This window comes from Scyliorhinus canicula, chromosome 9 (genome assembly GCF_902713615.1).
Source record: "Scyliorhinus canicula chromosome 9, sScyCan1.1, whole genome shotgun sequence".
Taxonomy (NCBI): domain Eukaryota; kingdom Metazoa; phylum Chordata; class Chondrichthyes; order Carcharhiniformes; family Scyliorhinidae; genus Scyliorhinus; species Scyliorhinus canicula.
This window is the reverse complement of record NC_052154.1, coordinates 66,967,582-66,985,118: the sequence shown is the minus strand read 5'-3', so window position 1 is coordinate 66,985,118 and position 17,537 is coordinate 66,967,582. Positions and strand designations below refer to the sequence as shown.

Below are 17,537 nucleotides of genomic sequence, written 5' to 3'. Positions count from 1 at the left end.
TGTAGCAGGAGCAGCCAAACGTGCGACTTAGCTGGTCATAGCCGCAACCGGAAGTCTCAGGCCAGATTTGACCTACTGACGACCAGAAAGGCGGAAGCCCAGTGGAGGAAAGCACAGGGGGTGGTGTATGAACACGGGGAGAAGGCGAGCAGGATGCTGGCGCACCAGCTCCGGAAGCGAGACGCAGCCAGGGAGATTGGGGGAGTGATGGATAGAGCTGGGAAGGTGGTGCGGAGGTGGGTAGATGTCAATGGGGTCTTCAGGGACTTCTATGGGAAACTGTACCGGTCTGAACCCCCGGTGGAGGAGGGTGGAATGGGGCGCTTCTTGGACAAGTTGCGATTCCCGAGGGTGGAAGAGGAGCAGGTGGAGGGACTAGGGCGCCCGATCGAGCTGGAGGAGGTGGTCAAAGAGATAGGGGAGCATGCAGTCGGGGGAAGGCGCCGGGGCCGGACGGGTTTCCGGCTGAAATTCTATAAAAAGTATTTGGACCTGTTGGGCCCCCTGTTGGTCCGGACCTTTAACGAGGCGAGGGGGGGGGGGGGGGGGGGGGGGGGGGGGGGGGGCTCTTCCCCCAAACTATTGTCACGGGCGCTGATTTCCTTGATCCTGAAGCGGGACAAGGACCCTCTGCAGTGTGGATCATATAGGCCGATTTCGCTGCTGAACGCCGATGCTAAGCTGCTGGCAAAGATCCTGGCCACTAGAATAGAGGATTGTGTGCCTGGGGTCATACATGAGGACCAGACGGGGTTTGTGAAGGGAAGGCAGCTGAACACAAACGTGCGAAGGCTCCTCAATGTCATAATGATGCCGGCTGTGGAAGGGGAGGCGGAGATAGTGGTGGCGTTAGACGCGGAGAAGGCCTTTGATAGGGTTGAGTGGGAGTACTTGTGGGAGGTATTGGAGAGGTTTGGGTTTGGGGAGGGGTTTATCTGGTGGGTGAGGCTGCTCTACGAGGCCCCGGTCGGGCAAGTGTAGCCACGAATAGGAGGAGGTCGGAGTACTTTCGGCTGCATCGGGGGACGAGACAGGGGTGCCCCCTGTCCCCCTTGCTCTTCGCGTCGGCGATTGAGCCCCTGGCCATGGCACTGAGGGAGTCAGGGAACTGGAGAGGCCTGGTGCGGGGTGGGGAGGAGCATCGGGTGTCGCTGTACGCGGACGACTTGTTGTTGTATGTGGCGGACCCGGTGGGGGGGATGCCGGAGGTGATGAGGTGATGAGGATTCTTAGGGAATTCGGGGGTTTCTCGGGGTATAAGCTGAACCTGGGCAAAAGTGAGGTGTTTGTGGTGCATCCAGGGGAGCAAGAGGAGGGGATTGGTAGGCTCCCATTGAAGTAGGCAGGGAAGAGTTTCAGGTACCTAGGGGTCCAGGTGGCGGGGAGCTGGGGGGCCCTGCACAGGCTCAGCCTCACGAGATTGGTGGAGCACATGGAGGAGGAGTTTAAGAGATGGGATATGTTACCGCTGTCACTGGCGGGGAGGGTGCAGTCCGTCAAGATGACGGTGCTCCCGAGGTTTTTGTTCCTGTTCCAGTGCCTCCCCATCCTTATCCCGAAGGCCTTTTTCAGGAGGGTCAACAGCAGTATCACGGGATTTGTGTGGGCGCATGGGACTCCGAGGGTTCGAAGAGTGTTCCTGGAGCGAGGCAGGGATAGGGGGGGGGGGGGGGGGGGGGGGGGGGCTGGCATTGCCTAACCTCTGTGGGTACTACTGGGCGGCCAACGCAGCGATAGTGCGTAAGTGGGTAGCGGACGAGGAAGGGGCAGCGTGGAAGAGGATGGAGGTGGCGTCTTGTGTGGGCATGGGCCTGGAAGCGCTAGTAACGGCGCCGTTGCCGCTCCCTCCAACGAGGTATACCACGAGCCCGGTGGTGGCGGCAACCCTAAAAATTTGGGGGCAATGGAGACGGCACAGGGGAGAAATGGGGGGCTCGATGGAGGCCCCGATACGGGGGAACCATCGGTTCGTCCCAGGGAGCATTGATGGCGGATTTCTGAGCTGGAACAGGGCAGGGGTTAGGAGGTTGAGGGACCTGTTTGTGGAGGGGAGGTTCGCGAGCTTGGGGGAGTTGGAGGGGAAGTTTGGGCTCCCCCCGGGGAGCATGTTTAAGTACATCCAGGTGAGGGTGTTTGCCAGGCAGCAGGTGGAGGGGTTTCCCTTGCTGCCCCCACGAGGGGTGCGGGATAGGGTGCTCTCGGGGGTGTGGGTCGGAGGAGGGAGGATCTCGGACATATACCGGGTAATGCAGGAGGTAGACGAGGCCTCGGTGAAGGAACTGAAGGGGAAGTGGGAAGAGGAGCTGGGGGAGGAGATTGAGGAGGGGACATGGGCGGATGCCCTGGAGAGAGTGAATTCCTCCTCTTCCTGTGCGAGGCTTAGCCTCATACAGTTCAAGGTGCTGCATAGGGCCCACATGACTGGGTGGAGGATGAGCAGGTTTTTCGGGGGAGAGGACAGGTGTGCTAGGTGCTCGGGGAGCCCAGCGAACCACGCCCATATGTTTTGGGCGTGCCCAGCATTGGGGGAGTTTTGGGAGGGGGTAGCAAAGACGGTGTTGAGGGTGGTGGGATCCAGGGTCGAGCCAGGCTGGGGACTCGCAATTTTTAGGGTTGCAGTGGAGCCGGGAGTGCAGGAGGCGATAGAGGCCGGGGTTCTGGCCTTTGCGTCCCTAGTAGCCCGGCGGAGGATCTTGCTCCAATGGAAGGATGCGAGGCCCCCAAGCGTGGAGGCCTGGATCTCGGATATGGCGGGGTTCATTAAATTGGAGAGGGTGAAATTTGCCCTGAGGGGATCAGTACAAGGGTTTTTCAGGCGGTGGCAGCCTTTTCTGGACTTCTTGGCGGAACGGTAGGGAAATAGGCCGACAGCAGCAGCAGCCCGTGAGGGGGGGGGGGGGGGGGGGGGGGGGGGGGGGGGTAAGGATTGGGGGGAGGGAGAATGGTGCACATGGGTTTGTGGAGGGTGCTATCTCTCTCTCTTTTTTTTCTCTCTTTTGTTTTTCTCTTCTTTCTTTTTTTTTTGTTTTTGTTCTTTCCGTTTGTTTGAAGTTGCTCTTGGAGCTGGGGGGGGTACTGGTCATGGAGGGTTACCGCGGTTGTATTTTAGCAAAGTTAAGATGTTAATATTTTGTATTTTGTAAAAATTTCAATAAAAATTATTTATAATAAAAAATAAAAAAAAAAATTTTTAATGGATATGAGGTTGGAGACGGGCCGGGCCCAACATTTCCCACGGAGGCTAGACACAGCCCTCCTGGCCAATAAGGCATTCTAGGGGCAGCACGGTGGCACAGTGGGTTAGCCCTGCTGCCTCACAGCGCCAAAGTCCCAGGTTCGATCCCGGCACTGGGTCACTGGCTGTGTGGAGTTTGCACATTCTCCCCGTGTTTGCGTGGGTTTCACCCCCACAACCCAAAGATGTGCAGAGTAGGTAGATTGGCTATGCTAAATTCCCCCTTAATTGGAAAAAAATGAATTGGGTACTCTAAATTTATTTTTAAAAATAAAAAATAAGGCATTCTGCGAAAGGATATCGTAGGCCATAGATGGGTACATTACCAACAACCAGAATGGAGAGGTCTCATCCTCCACATTTTGGGAGGCGCTGAAGGTAGTGATAAAGGGAGAAATTATTATTATTTTATAATAGTTTGCAAACATGCTGGTAAGGGCCTGCCACCAACACTAGCACAAGTGATACCAAAAAAGGACAAAGACCCGACTAAGTGCAGGTCCTACAGTCCCATCTCGCTGCTAAATGTAGACCTGAAAATCCTGGCAACAACCCTGGCAAAGCAGCTGGAGAGCTGCTTACCAGAGATGGTTGCAGAGGACCAGATGGGCTTTGTCAAGGGCAGGCATCAGGCGCTTGCTGAACATGGTAATAACCCCATCAAGGGAGAGAACACTATATGTGATCATCTCCCTGGACGCAGAAAAGGCTTTTGACAGAGCCAAGTGGAAGTACCTCATAGTTGTACTGGAGTGGTTTGGATTTGGGCCACGGTTCGCCTCTTGGGTGAAACTACTATACAGTGCTCCCAAGGCAAGCGTACAGCCAAACACCACCAGCTCTAAATACTTCCAGCTGTACAGAAGCACGAGGCAGGGATGCCCGCTATCCCGGCTGCTGTTCGGTCTAGTAATTGAGCCACTAGTGATTGCCCTCAGAAGGGCAAAAGGCTGGAGAGGTATCCAGAGGGGGGCACAGAGAGCATAGTTTTACTCTATGCGGATAACCTGCTCTTCTTCATCTCAACCTCCCAGGCTCCCAGCAGGCAGCACGGTAGCACAGTGGGTGGCACTGTTCCTTCACAGCTCCTGGGTCCCAGGTTCGATTCCCGGCTTGGGTCGCTGTCTGTGCGGTGTCTGCACGTTCTCCCTGTGTCTGCGTGGGTTTCGTCCGGGTGCTCCAGTTCCTCCCACAAGTCCCAAAAGACGTGCTGTTAGGTCATTTGGACATTCTGAATTCTACCTCTGTGTACCCAACAGGCGCCAGAATGTGGCGACTAGGATTTTTCACAGTAATATCATTGCAGTGTTAATGTAAGCCTACTTGTGACAATAAAGATTATTTACAAAAGGGATCATGAAGCCCCCAAAGGAGTTTGGAGCCTTCTCGGGCTACAAACTCAAAATGAGCAAGAATGAAATCTTCCCAGTGAACTTGCAAGGGAGAGGGACAGAGCTGGAGGGACTACCATTCAAACAAACCCAAACCAAATTCCCCTACCTGGAATAGTCCAAATAGCCCATGACTGGACACAAATGGAATCCACAAACGGAACTGACGAGTCTATTGGAGAAAGTCAAAAGGGACCTGCAGAGGTGGGGCACACTCCCACTCTCGCTAGCGGGGAAAGTGCGGACGATCAAAATTAACATACTGCCCACAGCTGGAGGTGGTACGTTCCCCACTGGACTAGACAAGGGAAAAATGGGATGAAGAACTAGGCATTGAAGTAGGGAGGGGGACACTGGATCGAAGCACTACACATGGCGAACTCAACTTCCACATGCACAGGGCTACGTCTAAAGGTGGTGCACAGAGCACACCTAACCAGTATTAATATGGCTAGTTCAGTTTCTGATTAATGGTAACCCCCAGAATGTTGATTGTGGGGGATTCAGCAATGGTAATGACATTGAATGTCAAAGGGCGGTGGTTAGATCCTCTCTTGTAGGAGATGGTCATTGCCTGGCACTTGTGTGACACGAATGTAACTTGCCACTTGTCAGCCCAAGCCTGGACATTGTCCATGTCCTGCTGCATTTGGACATGGACTGCTTCATTATCTGAGGAGTCTCTTAATGGTGCTGGACACTGTGCAGTCATCTGCAAACATCCCCACTTCTGAGCCTATGATGGTGACATGGGAGTGTCCTTTTAAGGTTTTTGTCTTTTGTTTTGATTAAAGTGTCTGGGAAGACTGGTGAATCACACCTGAAGGTGCTCACACTCTTGTGCTCATCCTAGCCAAATTCAATATAAAGGTTGTAGGTCAAGTGGACTTCATAATATACTTTGGGGTTTCTAAGCCCTAGCCCAGAACAATGGGAGGTCATTGTTCCATGACCTGTTCGTAGCCAGCAACCATTAGGGCGAGAGGGAAATGGGAGGGAGGCACAGACGAGCCACGGAACATAACGGAAAAGGCCATGGAACATATAGGAAAAGAGAGAAGGGGAAGGGGGTTGGGGGGTGGAGAAGGGGACGAAAGCTCACAACAAAGACCGCAAGGTACAAAGGACAGAGCCACAGGGGATGGGCTCGAGGGCAAGCGGAAAACCAGAGTGAACAACAAAAAAAACGCGGGTTAGTACACACTCGGGCCAGCATTGGAGAGTGCAGCTGAGGCAGATCGGCCAAATGGGGACCACGGCCACAAAGGGAAGGGAGACAAGTAGGTGTAAACATATATAGTGATCTTGTTTCGGTTTTCTTTTTCGCTCCTTGGTTATCTCTTTTGTAATTTTAATTTTTCCTTGGGCGTTTTTGCTTTGTCTTGCGCGGTTTCACAACTTGAAACTTAACGGCGCTGTTTTTACGCATCCCGGTGGGGGAAGGTGCCCGGAAGAACTTGCCCCACACTAAATGGTGCTCACCCGGAGTGGGGCAAAGGAAAAGGCTGCAGCAACTCCCTAGAAAAAACGGGGGAAGGAAAACAAAATGGCGGCCGGCGCAACACCCGAGGACTGGTGGAAGTGGGCGCAGGAGCAACAGGCCTCGCTCCTACGTTGTTTTGCTGAGCTGAAGGCTGAGCTGCTGAACTCCATGAATGCAACTACGAACAAGCTGCTTGGGCCTCACGGTAGCATGGTGGTTAGCATCAATGCTTCACAGCTCCAGGGTCCAGGTTCGATCCCGGCTGGAGGCGGCCCAACAGGAGTCTATTCGGGAGTTGCAGCAGCATCCGTTGAAAGGGAGGAGGAGGCCGTGGTCCTCGTGGGGAAAGTGGAGTTGCACGAGGCACTTCACAAAAAATGGCAGGACCGCTTGGAGGAGCTGGACGTTCGCACGAGGCGAAAGAATCTGAGGATCCTGGGCCTGGCGGAGGGGCTGGAGGGGTCGGATCTCCCGGCGTATGTGACCACGATGCTGAGCTCGTTGATGGGAGCGGGGTCCTTCCATTTGCCCCTGGAGCTTGAGGGAGCGCACAGAGTGATGGCCAGGAGGCCCAAGGCAGGTGAGCCCCCGAGGGCGGTGCTGGTGCGGTTCCACCGATTCAGTGACCGGGAGTGTGTGCTGCGCTGGGCCAAGAAAGAGAGGAGCAGTAAATGGGAGAATTTGGTAGTGAGGATCTACCAGGACTGGAGTGCGGAGGTGGCTAAGCGGCGGGCCGGGTTCAACCGGACGAAGGCGGTGCTTCATGCCAAGCAGGTCAGGTTTGGAATGCTGCAGCCTGCGCGCCTGTGGGTGACATACAAGGACCGGCACCATTACTTCGAGTCCCCGGAGGAGGCGTGGGCCTTTGTACAGGCGGAGAAGCTGGACTCGAACTAGGGCCTGGGGACATACTTTGGCCGTCGTTGTTTCCGCTGTGGCTGTTTTGTTTCAACTTTTTTAACTTCGACATGTGTGTTATGTATGCTGGTTTTCTGTTTGCTCTGTTTACGGGTGGGTTTGTTTGTTGGGCATGGTTGTGGGTTAGGTGGGGAGTGTTGGGGTTTTGTGTTTTACATGTTCTCTTCTGTACGGGGCTGGGGATTGAGGTTAAACTGGATTTTGGGGAACTGCGTCAGAAGGGTGGGGTGTGGCAGTGTGAAAGCGCGGGCTTTCCTCTGGTTTCCCGCGCTGCGGGGCAGGGGGGTGGAGCTTGCGGTGGGGGCAGGGCCTCTACGGGTCTTCTTTCCCGCGCTGCAGCAATGCCAAGGAGGTGTGGCAAGAGGGGGATGACCCCATGCCGGGAGGGGATAGGTTTTGGCGGGAGCTGCCGGGGTCAGCAGAAGTCAGCTGACTCACGGAAGTACCATGGAGGGTGCGTCGCGGCTAGGAGGGGTCCTAGCCTTGGGGGGGGGATACCGGGTTGCTGCTGGAACGACTAGGAAGGAGCCGATGGGGGCCGGGGGGGAAGAGGAGAGGTGTTATCGCCATGGGGAACGGGTCGAGCGGGGTGTGCTGGCCTGGGGCGAACATCTGCCAAGCTATGGCTAGTCGGCGGGGGAGGGGGGCGGGTTGCCCTCTGATCCGGCTGATTACCTGGAATGTGAGGGGGCTGAACGGGCCGGTTAAGAGAACCAGGGTGTTTTCCCATCTAAGGGGGTTGAAGGCGGACGTGGCTATGCTCCAGGAGACCCACCTGAAGGTGGCGGACCAGGTCCGTCTGAGGAAGGGGTGGGTGGGGCAGGTTTATCATTCAGGATTGGACGCGAAGAACCGGTGGGTGGCGATTCTGGTGGGGAAGAGGGTGGCGTTTGAGGCGGCTGAGGTGGTGTCGGACAAGGAGGGCAGATATATCATGGTGAAGGGTAGGCTGCAGGGAGAGAAGGTGGTGCTGGTGAACGTATATGCCCCGAATTGGGATGATGCTGGCTTCATGAGGCGATTGTTGGGCCGCATCCCGGACCTGGAGGCAGGGGGCCTGATCATGGGGGGAGATTTTAACACAGTGTTGGATCCCACACTGGACCGGTCCAGTTGAAGGACGGGTAGGAGACCGGCGGTGGCCAAAGTGCTGAGGGGATACATGGACCAGATGGGAGGGGTGGATCCCTGGAGGTTTGGGAGACCGAGAGCGCGGGAGTATTCCTTTTTCTCTCACGTCCATAGGGTTTATTCCCGGATAAACTTTTTTGTCCTGAGCAGGGGATTGATTCCGAGGGTGCAGGATGCCGAGTACTCGGCCATAGCGATTTCGGACCATGCCCCGCACTGGGTTGATCTGGAGATGGGAGAGGCGCGGGACCAGCGCCCGCTCTGGCGCCTGGGTGTGGGGATGCTGGCGGAGGAGGAGGTGTGTAAGAGGTTTCGGAGAAGCATTGAGGGGTATCTGGATACCAATGATACGGGGGAGGTCCAGGTGGGGATGGTCTGGGAGGCTCTGAAAGCAGTGATCATGGGGGAGCTGATCTCCATCCGGGCCCACAGGGAAAGGAGGGAGAGGAAGGAGAGGGAGAGACTGGTGGGAGAGCTCCTGGAGGTGGACAGGAAATATGCGGAGGCACCGGAGGAAGGGTTGCTGGGAGAACGGCGCAGTTTGCAGGCCAATTTTGACTTGTTGACCACCAGAAAGGCGGAGACACAGTGGAGGAGGGCGCAGGGCGCGGTATATGAGTATGGAGAGAAGGCAAGCAGGATGTTGGCGCATCAGCTCCATAGGCGAGATGCGGCTAGGGAAATTGGTGGAGTGAAGGATGGGGGTGGAAATGTAGTGCAGAAGGGGACAGAAGTAAACGGGGTCTTTAGGGACTTTTACGAGGATTTGTATCGGTCGGAACCTCCGAGTGGGAGAGAGGGGATGGAGAGCTTCTTGAACAGGCTGTTTCCCAAGGGTTCAAGAGAGGCTGGTAGAGGGGCTGGGGGCGCCGATAGAGTTGGAGGAGCTAGTCAGGGGGATCGGACAAATGCAGTCAGGTAAGGCCCCGGGGCCGGACGGGTTCCCGGCGGAATTTTATAAAAAATATGTGGACCTGGTGGGTCCCCTGTTGGTGCGAACCTTCAATAAGGCATGGGAGGGGGGGGCTTTGCCCCCGACGATGTCGCGGGCACTGATCTCTTTGATTCTAAAACGGGATAAGGACCTCTTGCAGTGCGGATCATATAGGCCTATCTCGCTCCTTAACGTGGACGCTAAGTTGCTGGCGAAGACCCTGGCTACCAGGATAGAGGATTGTGTGCCAGAGGTAATTCACGAAGATCAGATAGGATTTGTCAAGGGGCGGCAGCTCAACACGAATGTGCGGAGACTGCTCAATGTTATCATGATGCCGGCAGTTGAGGGGGAGGCGGAGATAGTGGTGGTGCTGGATGCAGAGAAAGCGTTTGATAGAGTTGAGTGGGGGTACCTGTGGGAGGTGCTGGAGAGGTTTGGATTTGGGGAGGGATTCATCAAATGGGTGAGGCTGCTTTACGCGGCTCCGATGGCGAGTGTAGTCACAAATGGAAGGAGATCGGAGTACTTTAGGCTCTATCGAGGGACCAGGCAGGGGTGTCCCCTGTCCCCCCTGCTCTTTGCACTGGCGATTGAACCGCTGGCCATGGCGTTGAGGGAGTCAGGGAAATGGAGGGGTCTGGTGCGGGGTGGGGAGGAGCACCGGGTATCGCTGTATGCGGACGACCTGCTGTTATATGTGGCGGACCCAGAGGGGGGAATGCCAGGGGTGATGGAGCTGTTAGCGGAATTTGGGGGCTTCTCGGGCTATAAGCTAAATTTAGGAAAGAGCGAGGTATTTGTAGTGCACCCGGGAGATCAAGAGGAGGGAATTGGGAGGCTCCCTTTCAGGAGGGCAGTGAAGAGTTGCAGGTACCTGGGGGTGCAGGTGGCCAGGAGTTGGGGGGGGCGCTCCATAAGCTTAACTTCACCAGACTAGTGGAACAGATGGAGGAGGAATTTAAAAGGTGGGACATGGTGCCGCTATCGCTGGCGGGCAGAGTGCAATCCGTCAAAATGACGGTTCTCCAGTGCTTGCCCATCTTTATCCCTTTTTTAAAAGGGCATCATGGGATTTGTTTGGGCGCATGGCACCCCGACGGTGAAGAGGGTCTTCTTGGAGCGGGGTAGAGATGGGGGGGGGGGCTGGCGCTGCCCAACCTCTCGGGGTACTACTGGGCGGCCAACATGTCGATGGTGCGTAAGTGGGTGATGGAGGGGGAGGGGGCAGCATGGAAACGGATGGAGAGAGCGTCCTGTGGGGATACAAGCCTGGGGGCCCTGGTAACGGCGCCGTGGCCGCTCCCTCCCACAAGGTATACCACGAGTCCGGTGGTGGTGGCTACCCTCAAGATTTGGGGACAGTGGAGGCGACGTAGGGGAGAAGTGGGGGGCTCGATGGAGGCTCCGTTAAGGGGGAACCATAGGTTCGTCCCGGGGAACATGGATGGGGGATTTCAGGGATGGTACAGAGCGGGCATTAGACAGCTGAGGGACCTGTTTATCGACGGAAGGTTTGCGAGCCTGGGGGAGTTGGAGGAGAAATTTGGGCTCCCTCCGGGAAACATGTTTAGATATCTGCAGGTAAAGGCATTTGCTAGACGGCAGGTGGAGGGATTCCCTGCGCTCCCCGTGAGGGGGGTGAGTGACAGGGTGCTTTCGGGGGTCTGGGTCGGGGAGGGGAAGATATCCGATATCTACAAGCTTATGCAGGAGGTGGAAGAGGCGTCAGTAGAGGAGCTGAAAACGAAGTGGGAGGGGGAACTGGGGGAACAGATCGAAGGCGGGACATGGGCTGATGCCCTGGAGAGGGTAAATTCTTCCTCCTCGTGTGCGCGGCTTAGCCTCATCCAATTCAAGGTGCTGCATAGGGCCCACATGACTGGGACGAGGATGAGTAGGTTCTTTGGGGGTGAAGACAGGTGTGTCAGGTGCTCGGGGAGTCCAGCGAACCATGCCCATATGTTCTGGGCATGCCCGGCACTGGAGGAGTTCTGGAAGGGGTTGGTGAGGACGGTGTCAAGGGTGGTGGGATCCAGGGTCAAGCCAGGATGGGGACTCACGATCTTTGGGGTTGGGGTAGAGCAGAGAGTGCAGGAAGCGAAAGAGGCCGGCGTGCTGGCCTTTGCGTCCCTAGTAGCCCGGTGAAGGAGTTTTGCTACAATGGAAGGACGCGAGGCCCCCAAGCGTGGAGACCTGGATCAATGACATGGCGGGTTTCATTAAGCTAGAGAAGGTCAAGTTCGCCCTGAGAGGATCGGTGCTAGGGTTCTTTAAGCGGTGGCAACCTTTCCTCGACTTTCTGGCTCAACGATAGGGTACTGGGGCAGTAGCAGCAGCAACCCGGGGGAGTGGGGGGGCGGGACGATGACTATGTTTGTTTATTTTATTTAAATCTGATTTATTTAATTTTAATTTATGGTTAAGTTTTCTTGTTGGGGGTGGGGGGGGGGGGGGGGGGGGGGAGTGTGATACATGTGATGTTACGGCTTGGGGGGATTTGTGGGTGTTATGGGGCAGTTAGTTGCATATTATTACTTGTTGTTATATTTTTATATTTTCTGTAAAAAATTCCAATAAAAATTATTTTTTTTTAAAAGGTAGACTCAGAGCATTTAATGGTTTCAGGAGCAAGAATGAAAATGTGGACAGACAAACATGTCAAGTCCAGAACATTCCAGGCTGGAGATGAGGTATTGTTGATTTTGCAGGGTAAAACTCTGAAAGTGAAATTCAGCGGCCCTTATATGGTAGCTCGGTGAGTAAGGCAACTTACCTAATAGCTACTCCAGACCGTAGGAAGAAGCACCGATTATGCCACATAAATATGTTGAAATAAAATACCATTGTAGGGAAGAGGATAGGAAAGAACAAGTGCGTCAGGTGGTAGTAGTGGAAGAGGCTAGAGATGGGAAGAGCAAGGTAGGAGAAGAGGTCGACAGTTCAGAGAGTGACTATCCTATGGTACAACTAACAAATATGGACATCGAGCTTGCCCTTTTAGAAGAACAGTGAAAAGTTCTAATAAGGATACTGCAAAAATATAAGCAGATTTGTAGGGACACACCAGGGTGCACTACATTGACTGATCACGAAGGGGACATGGGTGAATCCAATCTGATAAAGCAACATCTGCCTCGACTGAACCCAGAGACTAGCTCAGGTGGAGGCGGAAATCCAGTGCATGTTGGATATGTTGCGGAAACAAGCGAAAATGGTATGATCCACAGAACACCAAGTAGCATTTGGGAGATTGAGGCCCATGTTGGTGGGTGAATCAGTGTTGGTCACCCCTGACTTTTGCAAATCTTTCAATGTTAAAATTCTACACAGTCCCAGAAAGGATAATGTGATAGCAGATGCCGTGTCGTGGGTTTAAAGGTTGATTAATTACCAATGTATGAGTTGGGAAGGGAACCTATCACGAGGAAGTTTGAATGGATATATGTTTGTGATTTATTTTTTACACACCTCATAATGAAATACCCATGCGCTGACATTTCATTCCTTTTAGGGAGGGAGATGGCTTAAGGGCCCTTCCTGTTGATTCCCTTATTTTCTATTTATTTGACTCTGTCCTTATTGTTTTGGTCCATGGATCTTTTAATGGAGACATACCTTTTAATGGAGACATAACTGAAGCCAGGAAAAGAAGAAGGATGTAATAGAGTCCCAAAAGAACTGATAATAGGACTTGGAGACAAGGTAACAAGAGAACTACTTAACTTGTGCACGATGGTGTACACCAGGGGTGGGCAAACTACGGCCCGCGGGCCGCATGCGGCCCGCCAAAGGTATTTCTGCGGCCCACCAAGTCATTAAAAAAAAAAAAAAAAAAAATTTTTTTTTAAAATTTTTTTTTAAGGTTAATGGGGGGGGCTTTTGGGTTACTTACTGGTATAGAGTGGATACGTTGACTTGAGTAGGGTGATCATTGCTCGGCACAACGTCAAGGGCCGAAGGGCCTGTTCTGTGCTGTACTGTTCTATGTTCTATATGAGGCGCCCAGAATCATAACCGGGTGAAGTCATTATTTTACTTAATATACTATGCGGCCCTTTGTGAATTGTGAATTTCTGAATGTGGCCCTTGCACGGAAAAGTTTGCCCACCCCTGGTGTACACTAAGGGAGAATGGCTGGAAGACGTTCTGAGGAGCACAATGTTCCATTGAAGAAGGCAGCAAATACCATGATCTATGAAGGGCATTGCATCATAATGGAGGAAAGGTTGGACAGGCTAGATTTGTATCCCCTGGAGTTTAGAAGAATAAGTGGTGACCTGATTGAACCATACAAGATCCTGTCAGGTCTTGACAGGTGGATGTGGAGAGGATGTTTCCCCTTGTAGGAGAATCTAGAACTAGAGTCACTGTTCAATATTACAGGGTCACTCATTTAAGAGAGATGAGGAGAAGTGTTCTCTCTCAGAGAGTTCCGGGTCATTGGAACTCTCTTCCTCAAAAGGCAATGGAAGCAGAGTCTTTGAATATTTTTAAGGCAGAGCTAGATATATTCTTGATAAGCAAGGGGTTGAATGGTCATCAGGGTGGATGGGAATGCGGAGTTGAGGTTTCAACCAGATCAGCCATGATCTTATTGAATCGTGGAGCAAAAGCTCAAGGGGCTGAGTGGCCTAGTCTTGGCTAGTAATTCATATGTTCCTATGTATCACGCTATTGCCCTTTAGCATCTATGCAGAAGCCATGATAAAGGATATTGACTAATTCTGAAATATCCACAATAAATCTGTCAAATAAGGAAATTCTACTAAAAGGTTTGTTTTCTCAAGATATTGCCAAATAACAATTTCCAAATGTAGGATAAAACAACAAAAACCATCAGAAATTCCACTAAAAGTATAGATTTTTTATTTATTCTTGGGATGTGGTTGATGCTGCCAAGGCCAAGTTTATTGTCAATCCTTAGCTGCCCTGTGAAATTGGTTTTAGGACATATTTTTTATTTATATTAAAAGTTGAGATAATTCGGTAGAATTAATTATTCTCCATTCTCCCGATAGAACATACAGCCCATCGAGTCTGCACCGACCCACTTAAGCCCTCACTTCCACTCTATCCCCGTAACCCAATAACCCCTCACCTTTTTGGTCACAAAGGGCAATTTATCATGGCCAATCCACCTAACCTGCACATCTTTGGACTGTCGGAGGAAACCGGAGCACCCGGAGGAAACCCACGGAGACACGGGGAGAACGTGCAGACTCCGCACAGACAGTGACCCAGCGGGGAATCGAACCTGGGACCCTGGCGCTGTGAAGCCACTGTGCTATCCACTTGTGCTACCGTGCTGCCCAGTGTCTCACCCCCAAAACCCAAAGATGTGCAGGGTTAGTGGATTGGCCATGCTAAATTTCCCCTTAATAAAAAATTTATAAAGAGAATTAATTATCCCCATATATTGTTTTGTCTGTATCCCAGATGTTAACATTGTGCCACTAAACTAAATAGAACATGAATCTGCCCTCAAACTATTCAAATTTGAAATTATGTTAGCCACTGAACTCCATTAATAATTATGAAGATCTTTAAGAATTTAACTTCTGTATAATCCACATATCAAAATAGAAATTTGGAGGTCCTTCCTTTTTAAGAATGAATTGGAGACTCACCCCCAGGCTGACAATGGAATTTCTTGACAAATCCAAAGACTTCAGTCGCTTGAAGCTCAAAAAAGCATCCCCAAGAGAGACAATTTTGTCACTGTAGGTTCCCTGCAGTGAGAGAAACTCCACTTCATCTAAGAAGAAAGCAAAAAGTTTAAATACAACACTCTTTATTCACTTACCAATTCTTTGTTTCTGTGTTACAATATGGGCTGTTTACTCCATCTCCGTATTAACACCATTATTGCAATTTTTCTACTGAAAACTCTGAAATTGAAAAGTTATCTAAAGTATTCAGAACATCTGCCTGTGAGGGAAAGATAATGGGCTGGAATTTTCTGAAAAATTAACAAATGTAAATAAGTATGCCATTATTAATGTGCAAATCAGCCAGCAACTTGCAGTGAGGAAGGGAAACCTCATGAAATGCAAATCACCACAAGTTGATTACTCCACGGTTAGTATTGTATAAACAGCATCTCGCCTATAGCTTCTGTAAGTTTCGTAAAGTTGTCACATTTGTACATTCATTTCCTATTAAACCCAACATAGAAAGTTATGTCTGACAATTAATAGCATCAGTACACTTTTAACACGCCAATTGTTAATGCCTGCCAATCAACCTGCCTGGCCCCAAAAAAATGAACAATTAAAAGCATGAAGTTTCATTCCCTCAGGTAATGTTGTTGCACACTATTTTTAAATGGCAATTCGAAAAGTACTTTTCGTTTGTTTCTCTTTCTCCAACTCTGAATCCACTCTTTTTTTCATGACTTTTTATTTTTCTTTCTGGACCAGTTTCACCCATTCTAATTCATCCTTTAGTCCTTGTTCTGTTTATTTCTCAATCCTTTTATAGATAACTATTCAAGTAATTATAGAGACAAAGAGTAGCCCTAAGACAAAAACAATCTATTGTCAGTGGTTTTAGTACACAAACCAATAGAAAATGCAAATGTCACATAACCAATAATTTCATCTTTATTTTAACCTTCTGGCAATAGCAAAAAAATATAATTTGTCATCTCCAAACTTTCTGTTACATCCTAGGGTACATGGAAATCTTTATTGTCCTGGTCAACATTTCCCGTCTGTTTTTAGAAAAATTACTATATAGCAAACAATAAGAGAAAATACATCTGAAGCAGTGAAATAAAACGGCAAGAAATGACACAAGTACAATAATAACCCTGACTTTCAACACGATATGCTCTGAAGAAAGAGATGGGAAAATTATATTAATGGTAATTTATATTCCTTTTTAACTTTTTTTTTAAAACATGATTCAAAACATGATCAAACTTCTTTCATGAAAAGGAGCACAACTCAAGAGTACTAGTAAACATTTTTACACTGAAAATAACTCGTCAACTGTTCCAGAATACATGACAACATTTCTGTTTATGTAGTGAGAGCAAAACATTTTTAAATTTTATTTTATTACAGCTGCTAACCCCGCTGTTCTCACCCACATGCTTAGCAACAGATGCAATAGGGATCAGACTGAATGCATCTATCACTCATCAGTGGGTTGCATGAAGGGGGTTACAAACAGCCAAGAACAGCACCTGCAATCTGCTCAGCCAGCCAGCACTGAAAATCACGGCTCTCCAAAATTTGCAGGAATGGTATTATTCTGGTAACAAAATTTAAATTTTGTATTCATCGGGCTATTGATCACAGAATCACAATGTTAGCAGCAGGTTTGTGGCTATTCTGCAAAACTACATTTACATCTCTTGCCCTAGTGCGCTCCTCTGTTTAGGTCAATTTTTAGTCCCACCTGAAATCTTTGTACTTCAGATGCAAAATCACCTGCTGTCTTTTTTTTCAGCATTTTCAGGTTTATATTTCTCATCTCTCAACAAATACTACTCTGTTAACCTTGGATTTTGCTAGGTTGATTAAAATGCAAATGCTGTCACATGTCTCTTGATTCACAGGGCGGGATTTTCCGGTCTCTGAAATCACGTTCGGACGGAAAATCCCCGTTGGCGCTGAAATTGGGGGCATTGCCGCTTTTGCGATGCTCCGCCCCCTCCAAAACACACGCCGTCGAGACGACCACAGCCCTCCCCCGATGCTCCGCTCCCGATGGGCCGAGTTCCTGACGGCGTGGAACATGTGCTATTTTTTTGCAGGAACATGGTGTGGCGGCTGGGAACTCAGTCCTGCGGGCAGGGTGGACTTTGGCGGGTGCTGGAGGCACTGGTGGGGTTGGTGCGGGGGTGGCGAGCCTGATCATTTGGCAGGCCAAGTCCGTGAGCATGCGTGGCCACGGACCGGGACCCAGGCGTGTCCGTTCAAACTACCTCCCATATTATGTCTTGGTCCAGGCTTGTACGGTTTCCTGCAGGAATTGAAGGTTGTCAGCCAGGTATATATTAGCAACATTAAAGTCAGATAACAATGAGTCACAAAAAAATCATTAAGAGGAAGATTCTGGGGTTGGATTCTCCGCCAGCGGGATGCTCTGTTTTGCCGGCAGCCCGGGGATATCCCGACGGCGTGGGGCTGCCCCACAATGGGAAATCCCATTGACCAGCTGGTGTAAATGAGCATCCTGCCAGCGGGGTAAAACAAAAATGTGGCGTGGAGAATCCAGCCCCTGTTGTGTGGTCACAGCGTACCTATTTCTGATTGTTAATTCAGTAAGAAAAAAAAGATGTTCATTATAGAACCTTTACCACAGGACATCCCAAAATGCTTTAAAAGTCAATGAAGTACTTTGAAGTGCAGTCATGCAACCAATTTGCGCACAGAAAGCTCCCACAATCAGCAATGTGATCATTGTTATATTACTGGGTCTAGACAACGCCAA

General features: G+C 50.8%; 1 protein-coding gene across 6 annotated transcripts in view; it reads right to left on the bottom strand.

The window, feature by feature from the left end:
* The window catches only part of LOC119971381 (centrosomal protein of 72 kDa-like), a 179,775-nt gene that overhangs the window by 158,573 nt on the left and 3,665 nt on the right, over positions 1 to 17,537 (bottom strand). For all 6 annotated transcript variants that reach the window (XM_038806830.1, XM_038806831.1, XM_038806833.1 and 3 more), the window contains exon 2: positions 14,723 to 14,850. In XM_038806830.1, the coding sequence (XP_038662758.1) occupies positions 14,723 to 14,850 (128 nt within the window). The remainder of the gene's footprint in view (positions 1 to 14,722; positions 14,851 to 17,537) is intronic.